The sequence below is a fragment of the Otolemur garnettii genome, unplaced genomic scaffold (assembly GCF_000181295.1).
Source record: "Otolemur garnettii isolate 467f Iridium unplaced genomic scaffold, OtoGar3 scaffold00056, whole genome shotgun sequence".
NCBI classification, from domain to species: Eukaryota; Metazoa; Chordata; class Mammalia; order Primates; family Galagidae; genus Otolemur; species Otolemur garnettii.
Window position 1 is genome coordinate 7,234,245 of NW_003852451.1, and position 12,085 is coordinate 7,246,329.

The 12,085-nt window shown below is 45.6% G+C and overlaps 1 protein-coding gene across 1 annotated transcript in view; it reads left to right on the forward strand.

Moving 5' to 3' along the window:
• The window catches only part of SLC22A2 (solute carrier family 22 member 2), a 29,950-nt gene extending 17,865 nt beyond the window's left edge, over positions 1-12,085 (forward strand). Inside the window, exons 9-11 of the mRNA XM_003792389.1 lie at positions 385-497; positions 4,340-4,439; positions 12,019-12,085. Of these exons, the coding sequence (XP_003792437.1) occupies positions 385-497; positions 4,340-4,439; positions 12,019-12,085 (280 nt within the window). The remainder of the gene's footprint in view (positions 1-384; positions 498-4,339; positions 4,440-12,018) is intronic.

The window sequence follows — 12,085 nt, forward strand, 5'->3', positions numbered from 1 at the left end:
TTGGATCAGTAAAGGATCAGCCCCCAGACTGAATGCGAGTTCCCAGTGCCAGCAGGAGTCCCTGGGGAGGGGCTCCTTGGATCAGTAAAGGATCAACCCCCAGACTGAATGCAAGTTCCCAGTCCCAGGTGTTACAGTAGTGATGCGGTCTATGGAAGCAGTGGAGGACATCACACATCCTGCCTGGGTCAGGAGATGAGCAGAAAGCAGTTAGCAGCAGGAAGTTAGGGAACAACGGCTGGTAAAGTTTCAGCAATATCTAAACTTCTACAGAAATCACTTTTATTACCATTCCCGTCTTACAGCTGTACGTTATTTTAATGTAGGCAGTTTCCGTAACTACTGCACTTTGATAAATAAACAAGTCGGCTCCCTGCGTTTTAGGAATCTTGGTGTCCTTGTCTGTTCCTCGATGTGTGACATTGGTGGCATCATCACCCCGTTCCTCGTCTACCGGCTCGCCGACATCTGGCTTGAGCTCCCACTGGTGGTTTTCGGTAAGAAATCCTCACAGACATTTTTAAAGTAAAATCTATTTTCTATGGACCTTCATTTCTCCACCTCAAAATATGCATCATACCTACTGGTAAATGCCAATTACTACTGGTCATTAGTAATATTATTAGTATTGGTAATACGGACCAGTAATACCAGTACAGGATTCCCAATATTATTATAGGTCATTGCTAACACTCAAGTGTGTTAGAGGCACGAGAGTGCCTTAGAGGCACGAAAGTCAGAGAATGAGAAGGCGGACTCCTCTCCTCACACTGATTTCCACCTCTCCTCTCTGTCTCCACCACAAAGCTAACTCTTCTGCCTCCTCCGTGCCCAGAGGAGTGAAACATGGAGTCCCTTTACTTCGTCCTTCAAAGAAAGGCAGTTTCAGTTTCTCAGAGGGCAATTTCAAGATCCAGAGGAAACAAAGATCCACATTAATTTTTAAAATGCATCAGCACAGTGGGGCCCCTGCCTCCCGGCCCCGGGGGCAGGTGGATCTCTGGAGCATCAGTACTGATTGCCCTCTGCCCCTGCCAGTGCAACCAGGGGACAGACAGGAAGGTAGTGGCACTCAGCCCCTCTTCCCCTCCTCCCTTCCAGGAGGACAGAAGGTGACAGAGACAAGGCTAGTCATCAGCAAGCGATGCACAGGGGCACTCGCTAAACACGAAATCTGCAACCGTGACAGAGCACTGGGGACCCTGCACACTTCTGTCCGTCCAATGTCCATGGCCTGTTCTCGCAGCTGTGGGCTTGAGACAGAGCCTCATCTGTGCATCCCCACAGGTACCTGCTCTTTGCAGATTCACGCATACAATATTCACCTTCTCTGGTTAACCAGCCCTTGGTACACCCATTTCAAGTCTCCTTTAAGACCCATTCTGAGCCACTTTTACTTGGAATATGTAGCCCTCCTTCCCTTGGGCACACAACACTCCATCTGGGGGAGGAGAGGGAAAGACCCCACTCTCAGATGCGCCCCAGGGAAGCCCATCACATCGCTCCTGCTGTGGGTGCTCCCTGCACATACCTTCCCTCTTCTCAGGGGATTTGCAAGGGGAGAACTTTCCAGGGCTGTTCATCTGCCAAAGTTCCAAACCATGGTAGAACACACCCTGAAACAAACCCAGTGAATTCCTCCACATTCCACCCGAATATCAACGAGATGGACAGAGCTGTCAGAACACAAGCTCTTGATCCTGCAGTAACCATGGTTTGGCCACAGAGTAGCTGGCTCTGCTGACAAGATGTATGCTCCCTGAATTCCTTCCTCCACTAACACTGGCTGAGGAGTCTGTCCCCAGAGCCCCCTTTTCAGGTTAAGGAAGTGCCATCACACCCTCTGGGCTCCTTTCTGCTAGGGAGAGGTTAGAGGGATACCTAGAAATCCAGGTCTCCTAGGGCAAAAGGACAGGGCAGGGCCCCGAGGCCCCCATTTTACCTTAGTCCTATCTTGAGTGATTACTACACCTCGGGAGCAGGGAACTCCCTACCAATCTACCAGTCAGAACTTAGCTGCCAACTGCAACTGCAGAGGACTCCCCAGCCCACAGGCCTGCAACAGGTGCAACAGAGTCTGGAAGGTGACCTAGAACAGCCTTAAGGCTAATTACCATGTCATTAGCATAAGTCTACATTGTGGTCCACGCCCCCCACAATGGGCTCTCAGGGAAGCTAATGGGAGGTCCCTATGAGCAGTAAGACTCTGTTTAAAAAACAACTTCTGAACCAAGAAGTAGGGCCAACCCAAGCAGCATAATACACAACCCCCAGCCACAACCAAAGCCTTACTTGTTGCAACAATGGAGGTTCATTCATTGTTTATAGCAAAACATATCTTTCTCTGTAAACCTATCTTCCTCTTTCTCAATAAACTTCGTTTCACACTAGCCTGACTCCGGGATATCTGGTCATTCTTTGGCCAAGAGCACCCCAAAATCAAGGATGCAGAGATACCTCAATGTTAGCTACACCCCTTGGGTGGACAATGGGTGGCAGGTGAGTCAGAGGGATACTTCTGGGAAGCAAATAGATACTTCACGTTTGTCTAAGTACTGTTTAACAGAGCAGAAAGTTAAAGTCCAGACCCAGAGGAACCATGGCGGACCCTCATTCATGCCTCAGCTTTCCCTGGAAAAGATACTTAGGATTATAACAACATTGCGATGTTTAAAGGAAAATCAGAGACAATCCCAATTTCATTTTTGTGGGTAATTTCATCATCTTCTCTCACCAACCTTTAATCTGAGTAGTTGGCAGAAAGCAAAGCCACTAGTTTTGCATTTTAACTTCTTTCCTTTTCTCTCTACACAATTCTGGTGTGCTAATATTATGGTCTTAAAATAACCTAAACATGAGGAAATCTAAAAGTTAACACATTGGAAAATCCTGGTGGGAAGAACACTGGAAAAAATGGATAAGGATTGTCCTGGTTAATTAGGCACAGCTTTGTAAATATAAAATTCCAATGAATGATACTTTGATTAATCTATTGTACTTATCGTAGTCCCCACACTTCAGAGTTCAGATGCTTGCTGAATGTGCATATTGTTTGCATAAATTATGATACAATAACCTAGCGAATCTTGGAAGGTTTAGAGAGATTTTAAGAGGTTATTGTTTTAGCAAACACTTCCATAGTTCACACCATGTGCCAGGCACTATTCTAAGTGCTTGGCAAATATCAGTTCCTTTCTGCCTCATAACAAGCCTGTGAGGTAAGTGTGTTATTCTACTTTCCACAGAGGAATCTGGAGCAGCACAGAGTTTGCAGGACTCCCCATGACCCTAAGACGAGTAATGAGGGGAGGCAGGCTGGGACCCCAGCATCCCAAGCTTGTGCTCTGAGCCACTGTGCTCTGTGGCTTCCATTAAGGCCATGTTTTAAGGGTGCAAAAATAGAGGCCCGTATGCTCATTTTGAAGCCTCAAAACCACAGCTTTGTAACAGAGAAAACATAGAAAAATATACCTTTAGGCTCGGCACCTATGGCTCAAGTGGCTAAGGCACCAGCCACATACACCTAAGGTGGCGGGTTCGAATCCAGCCAGGCCCGCCAAACAACAATGATAGCTGCAACCAAAAAACAGCCAGGCATTGTAGTGGGCGCCTGTGGTCCCAGCTACTTGGGAGGCAGAGGCAGGAGACTCGCTTAAGCCCAGGAGTTGGAGGTTGCTGTGAGCTGTGATGCCACAGCACTCTACCCAGGGGGATAGCTTGAGGCTCTGTTTCAAAAAAAAAAAAAAAAAATATATATATATATATATACCTTTAAAAGACCAACACTTTTATTGGATTCTAAAGAAACAAAAACAACATTAAAGTATTTATTATTAAAAATGATAGCCAGATACAAGGATTAACAAGAATTTAGTGAACACCTGAGTTTGAACTAAAGGCCTGGCTGTACTTTTTAGTACCACTGTGCACTAACGCATGATTTGTTACTTTTATTTGCCGATAATGATCCAAGTTTATGACTTATTTTCATTAATAAGTTGCTTTATATTGGCAGGGCTACGTTCTTCCTTTTCATACAGTTAAAATTTTTTGAAGTTATTTTCTAACTCTGACGTATCTTAATGGCAATGTCCTTCCTCTAGCCTGGAATAACCTTGACTCAAAATGTTAAGGATTTCGTTTCCCTATAAGGAATTGTAATTCATTGTAGTTTGAAATGGGTATAATATTTATGATGGAAGGAGATGGAAAAGGAATCTGTAAATAAGTATAGAAAAAAATACCCCCCTCCAATTTTCTAAAATAGAAATAAGGGGAGCTCTAATTATAGAACCTATGTTTCAGCTCTTAACGTGATTTGCGTCTGTTTGCCTTTCAGCTGTAGTTGGCTTGGTTGCTGGAGGACTGGTGCTCTTGTTACCAGAGACCAAGGGGATGGCTTTGTCTGAGACCATAGAGGAAGCTGAAAACATGCAGAGGTAAATCCTGAAATAAACTATTTGATAAAGGTTTTGAAACAATTCCATAGCTGGTTGAAAACAAAGATGACATTGATTCCACGCCGCATGCTGCACATCCAGGTCAACGCAAACTATATCAAAGATTCAGGAGTACAAAAAATAGTGAAGACGCTAAGGGAGAATTCCTTCGTGCTTTTGTGGTGAGGAAGGTCTTTCTAAATAAGACTCCCCAGATCCGGAACCCATACAAAAAAGATCAATTCTCTTTTTGTTATTTCTGAATTTTCAAGCATATGAACCTGTTCAGAAAGGAAATATAAAAAAAGGTATCTTAAAAAAGAGAACCTATGTCTCACACACACACACACACACCCCGGCTTATTTGGGAAGTGTGCTTGGTCGCATGTTTTTATTTATTTTGTCCTTACAGTATTTTGGACCTAAAGGTGCCACAAGCTGAGATGAATTTTATCCATTCTATAAAACTTTCATACTGAGCATCTTTATTTTGGGACAAAATGTTGCTGAATTGCAGTGGTCTGGGGCTCTTCCTAGAACTTGAGCTTTAGATTGGAAGAGGCCTTGGAATCTGGCCGGAGGTCACACATTGGCAGCCTGCAGGACGCCAAGTTCTCAAATGCTTTGTTTGGCTCACACAGTATTTTTTTCTTTTAAGTGGGAAATTCCATATAAACTGGATTTCCAGGATGGTCTACTTAAAAAGTCAGAAGATTTGGTAACACTGAGCAGGTATTTCTTCTTGGCGATTTTTAGGAGCTGAGAGAGGGTCGGCTTTCTGGAGGGCATGCCGTCTGTGGCAGGCCACAGTCCCCACTGTTCCGTACTGTCTTGTGTCTGGCACATCCTATGGTCTTCTTGGTGCACACAGATATTTGAGTTTGAGACCCCATATCCAGCCCAACCATCCCCCAGCACATGCCCCATCTCAGGGTGGCTTCCCACACACATGGACACCTTCCCTCCAAGACAAGAGATGAAATCCCATTCCCTGTTGAATCCCCAGAGTTTAACACAGGACCTGGCACACACACCAGGAGCTTACCAAACATTGGTGGAATCAATGCTGGACTTCCCTGCAGCAGCATCCTAATTCAAGTTCCTCCCCAGGCAGCTCCAGGGTCAGGCAGTGACACGCCTGGTGAGGAGCAGGGCTCTATAGACGGATAGATGTCCTCACATTCACCATCTGGGTGGCTTTAAGACCTCCAAGCCTCAGTTTCTTCACCCATAAATAGGTACAACTGTATCCAATCACTGGATTTTTTAAATGAGTAAATAAGGTCATATGTATAAAATGCTCGAGAATAAATGTCCACGAGCCACTGTTATTATTCATAGAAGCTTGGATAGCTGTTCTAGAAAACAGAGAAATAAACACCTACACTATTTATTGAAATTCAAATTTTAAAATACGATCTGAGTTGATTTAAGACAGAGACGTGTAGCTCAGGGGCACACACGTGTCCCACACACATGTCCTGCATTCTCTTCAGGATGGTTCAAAGCAAGCTAAAGAGAGAGTTCAAAAGAGTGTTCCTGTTGTTCTTCTATATTCTTCCTGTTCAGGTGATCTACAAATGGTCCTATGAAGAGCTGCACTTTTCTTTTTTGTGTGTTTTACATAACCCAGTTCATTGTTCTCAGGTAGAAGATAGGTGTGTGTGAGGCTGGAGGATGGTGGGAGGCGAGACTCAGACAGGGAGGATGGGGACAGTGGGGAGAGGGGTCTGCTACAGAGGGAGGGCAGAGGCACAGCCTGGGGGACGCGGGGCTGTCTGGCAGACCACAGTTGGCACAGAGAGCTGACTCCAATTACAACAGAGTGGACACTGGCGAGAGCTGGCAGAAAAAGACAGGGCAGGACGAGAGCCTGGGGTCCCTAAGGGTGCCCGGCCTATCCTGCCGCCGAGTAGCACCTGTGTGGTTCACACTCTATGCCTCTCTCACCTCTTCAGCCTGTTTCCTTCTCTGTAAGTGAGGATAGAACGGTCCGCACTCACTGCCAGCGCTCAGCCAGCGCCCTGTGTGGTCCACACTCTATGCCTCTCTCACCTCTTCAGCCTGTTTCCTTCTCTGTAAGTGAGGATAGAACGGTCCGCACTCACTGCCAGCGCTCAGCCAGCGCCGTGCAGCCCTGGCGGCCGTTAAGTGAAGGCTTGTGGCAGCCCTGCATCGTAATTCTCAAGCATATCAAGCTTTCCCACTATTACTGTATTTGTTACAGTGATCTGTGATGTTACTGTTACAATCATTTGGGGCATCACAAACCACGTCCATTTAAAAGGGCAAACACACTGTGAATGTGGCCTGCGTTCTGGCTGCTGGCCCTCCCCGTCTCTCTCCCGCTCCTCAGGCCTCCCTGATCCCTGAAATGTAACGATATTGGAATCAGCTAATTATTAACCCTACAATGGCCTCCTAATGTTCCAGTGAAAGGAAGGGTCACACATCTCTCCCTTCAAATCAAAAGCTAGAAATGTGCAAGCCCAGCGAGGAAGGCACATGGAGGCGAGGCAGGCACATGGAGGCGAGGCAGGCACATGGAGGCGAGGAAGGCACATGGAGGCGAGACGACAGGCCGAAAGCGAGACAGGCCGAAAGCTGGGCCACTTGTGCCAGACAGTCGCCACGCTCAGAACGTAAAGGAAAGGATCTCGAGGAAGTTAAAAGGCCACTCCAGTGAATAAACACATAAATGGTAAGAAAGCAAAACAGCCTTGTTGCTGACGTGGAGAGACTAAGTGTTCTGAGTAGAAGATCAAACCAGCCACACCATTTCCTTAAGCCAAAACCTAACCCTGAACAAGGCCCTGACTCTCCTTCATTCTGTGAAAGCTGAGAGAGGTAAAGAAGCTGAGAAGAAAAACCTGAGCTTGCAGAAGTTGGTTCACGAGGTTTAAGGGAGAAGCCGACTCCCTCACATAGAAGGGCAAGGGGAAGCTGAGGTGCTGGTGGAGAAGCTGCCGCAAGTTAGCGTCACAGTGGTCCTCAATCTTCCTCACGCTGAGACCCTTTAATACGGTTCCTCGTGTTGTGGTGACCCCCCATATGAGGAGCGGTGTCTCAGTTCCTAAGACCGTTGGAAATATGTGTTTTCTGATGGTCTTAGGCGACCCCTGTGAAAGGGGAAAGGGTCATTGGACCCCCAAAGGGGTCATGACCCACAGGCTGAGAAGTGCTGATAGGTCTAAGATAACGGCCACGTGAAACAACAGTGTTCAATGTAAATGAAACAGCCTTCTACTGGAAGAAGATGCCCTTTAGACTCATAGCTAGAGAGACTCAATGCCTGGCTTCAAAGCTTCAAAAAAACAGGCTGACTCTCCTGTTAAGAACCAAGGCAGCCAGTGACTTCAGGCTGAAGCCAATGTTCTTTGGCCATTCTGAAAATCCCAGGGCCCTTATACATTATGCTCACTCAACATTGCCTGTGCTCTGTAGATGGAACAGGAAAGCCTGGATGACAGACAGCACATTAGTTTACAGCATGGTTTGCTGAATATTTCAAGCCCAGTGTTGAGACCTACTGCTCAGAAAAAAAGATTCCTTTCAAAATATTACTGTTCATATACCCATACAACGTCCACTCTGCAGCCCATGGATCCAGCAATGGTTTAATTTCAACTTTCAAGTCTTCTTATTTAAGAAATACATTCCATAAGGGTATAGCTGCCATCGATGGTGATTCTTCTGATGGATCTGGGCCAGGCAAATTGAAGGCTTCTGGCATGGATTCACCATTCTAGATGCCATTGAGAACATTCATGATTTGTGGGAGAAGGTCAAAATATCAATATTTACAGGAGTTTGAGAGGAGTTGATTCCAAGCCTCAAGGATGCTTCAAGGTGTTCTAGACTTCAGTGAAGGAAGTAACTGCAGAAGTGGAGGAAATTGCAAGAGAACTAGAATTAGAAGAGGAGCCTGAAGATGTGACTGAATTGCTGCAGTCTTAGGATAAAACTTGAACAGATGAGGAGTTGCTTCATAAGGATGAGCAAAGAAACATGGTAAACATGCCGTGAGCACTGCAGAAATGACCACAAAGGATCATGAGTGTTACACAAACTTGGCTGATAAAGCAGTGGTAGAGCCTGAGAGGACTGACTCCAGTTTTGAAGGAAGTTCTACAATGAGTAAGATGCTGTCAATCAGCGCTGCATGCTGCATGCTGCAGAGAAGTCTTTCATGAAAGAAAGAGTCACTGAATGTGACAAACATCATTGTTGTCTTGTTTTAAGAAATTGTCACAGCTACCTCAACCTTCAGCAACCACCACCATAGTTTGCCACTAGCCATCAACATCAAGACAAAACCCCCAACAGCAAAAGGATTATGACTCGCTGAAAACTGATGATTGTTAGCGCTTTTTATCAACAAAGGATTCAAAAACTAAGGTATACACATTTAAAGACATTATGCTGTTATATATTTATAGACTATTGTGTAATGTAAACATACCTTTTATAATATGCACTGGGAAAATCAAATTTTGGGTGACTCTCTTGATCGCAAAATTTGCTTTATTGTGGTGGTCTGAAACCAGATCTGAAATATTTCCAAGGTATGCCTGTATTCCCTCATAGAATCCTTGAAACAGCCCTGTAAAACTGGTATTATTATTAATCTCACAGCAACTGAAAAAGAAATCCAGGCCAGAAATATGAAAGGACTTGCTTAAAGCCACATAGTAAGTGACAAAGCCCAGGTTTCATTCCTGGCAGCCAGATTCCATGGCCCACGGGCTTCTTCACCAGCAGAGGGCTGGGCTCTCGCATGGGAAAGTGCAGTGAGTCCCCCAGTGCAGAGCCAGGCATTTAGTCAGTAGTCAGTCTGCAGTGGCCCGCGGAGCAGCTGACTTTGCCAGTGCTGTGCTGTTGTTGTCGCCATTGTTACGGTTGGTACTGTTGCTGCTGCTGTTCTTGTAACTGATGTTGCTAACATTTTCGTTTTCGTTGCTGCTGTTACTGCTGCTGCTGCTGGCTGGCTGCTGTGGCTGCTCTTGCCCAGCATCACTGCTGCTGCTGCTGCTGCAGATGTTGCTGTTGCTATGGCTACTGTTGCTGCTATTGCTACTGCTGCTGCTGTTACCACCATGACTGCTGTCCTTGATCATGATGGTATTGCTATTCCTGTTGCTGCTGTTGCTGACATCGTTGCTTCTGCTATTGTTGTTGCTGTTGCTGCTGCTGTTGCTATTGCTGTGGTTGTTACTGCTGTTGCTATTGCTGCTGTTGTTGCTGCTGTTGCTATTGCTATGGTTGTTGCTGCTATTGCTGTGGTTGTTACTGCTGCTGCTATTGCTGTGGTTGTTGCTGCTGTTGCTATTGCTGCTGCTGTTGTTGCTGCTGTTGCTATTGCTATGGTTGTTGCTGCTATTGCTGCTGCCGTTGCTATTGCTGTGGTTGTTGCTGCTATTGCTATTGCTGCTGCTGTTGTTGCTGCTGTTATTGCTATTGCTGTGGTTGTTGCTGCTATTGATATTGCTATTGCTATTGTTGCTGTTGTTGCTGCTGTTGCTATTGCTATGGTTGTTGCTGCTGTTGTTGCTACTGTTGTTACTGCTGCTGCTATTGCTACTGCCGTTGCTATTGCTGCTGTTGTTGCTGCTGTTGCTATTGCTGTGGCTGTTCCTGCTGTTGCTATTGCTGCTGCTGTTGCTATTGCTGTGGTTGTTGCTATTGCTGCTGTTGTTGCTGCTGTTGCTGCTGCTATTGCTGTGGCTGTTCCTGCTGTTGCTATTGCTATGGTTGCTGCTGCTGTTGCTATTGCTGTGGTTGTTGCTGCTGTTGCTGCTGCCTTTGCTGTGGTTGTTGCTGTTGTTGCTGTTGCTATTGCTGTGGTTGTTGCTGTTGTTGCTGTTGCTATTGCTGTGGTTTTTGCTCTCGTTGCTCCTGCTATTGCTGTGGTTGTTGCTGCTGCTGTGGTTGTTGCTGCTGCTGTTGCTATTGCTGTGGTTGTTGCTATTGCTGTGGTTGTTGCTGCTGCTGTTGCTATTGCTGTGGTTGTTGCTGCTGTTGCTATTGCTGTGGTTGTTACTGCTGCTGCTATTGCTGTGGTTGTTACTGCTGCTGCTATTGCTGCTGCTGTTGCTATTGCTGCTATTGCTGCTGCTGTTGCTATTGCTGCTGTTGCTGCTGTTGCTGCTGTTGCTATTGCTGCTGTTGCTGCTGTTGCTGCTGTTGCTGCTGTTGCTATTGCTGTGGCTGTTGCTGCTGTTGCTATTGCGTGGTTGTTGCTGCTGTTGTTACTGCTGCTGCTATTGCTATGGTTGTTGCTGCTGTTGTTACTGCTGCTGCTATTGCTGTGGTTGTTACTGCTGCTGCTATTGCTGCTGCTGTTGCTGCTGTTCTTGATCATGATGCTTTTGCTATTGCAGTTGCTGCTACTACTGGTGACATTGTTGCTGCTCTTACTGTTACTATCGCTACTGCTGTTATTGCTACTGCTGTTCCTGATGTTGCTATAATTGCTGTTGTTGCTGTTGCTATTGATGACATCATTGCTACTGTTTTTGTTGCTGCTCTTACTGCTGTCACTGCTATTGCTATCGCTGACATTATTGACACTGCTGCTATTGCTGCTGTTGCTGTTGCTACTGCTGCCATTGTCACTGTTGTTGATTACAATGATTTCCCGAGTGGTGTTCCTGCAGTTCTTGCTGTTGCTATTGCTATCATTGTTGCTGTCCCTGGCATTGTTGTTGCTCCTGTTGAGGTTACTGCTGTTGTTACTGTTGCTGCTGCTGCTGCTGTTCTTGCTGTTTTGGTTGCTGCTGTTGTTGTAGAGACCATGGGAGCTCAGCTGACTTGACTGTACCCCTCCACCTGGAGTCTGAGGGAACCCCCAAGACACAGGATGATTTGTGTGAGCCTCTGCTATCCACCACCTCAGACTGGACTGGTCCAGAAGCTTAGGCAGACCCAGCCCCCTCCAGGTGGAGAAGAAACCTTGAGGAGCTAGGTGTCCAGCAGCAGCCCATGCCTGATCCAATATTACTATAAATAGGAACAGGTCCAGGGTACTGGCTGGGAACCATGAAATGAAGGAAGCAGTATGTCTACAATGACTATCAGCAATATCTTGGCATTCACAAATACAAGGTGTAGAGAAAACATACAAATTGCACGAATGCTTTAGTTGAGATCTTCACTTCCTAAACTGTTGAAAAGTAAATGAACATAGGCAAAAATTATTTCTCAGATTCTATTGGCATACCTGATGATAGCAATGTCTAGATTTTAAAATCATCATCTTGTACTGATGATATACAATGAAATTTAGACTTTATTTATATTCTCTATTAAAGGGAAGGGTGGAATGCCCTAAAAAAAGGCACTTACTTAGGCCAATTCCAATTCTAGAAGAGAATCGTAGGGATGACCTCATCCACTTTAGTTATTCAACAAGCTCTGCCCACTTCCTTTATGAGCAGTGCCACCCCGAGCACATTTGAGATGAATCCTGGATGAGGCTTATACCCATTTGTTACTCCTGTTATTGATTATTCACTTTACTTCAGTTTTCAGCCTCCTCATAATTTCTTTCTCTCCCCTCTATTTTTATTTCTTATTACAGACTAAGGAAAAATAAAGAAAGGATGATTTACCTCCAAGTTAAGACGCTAGACATGCCATTAAACTAA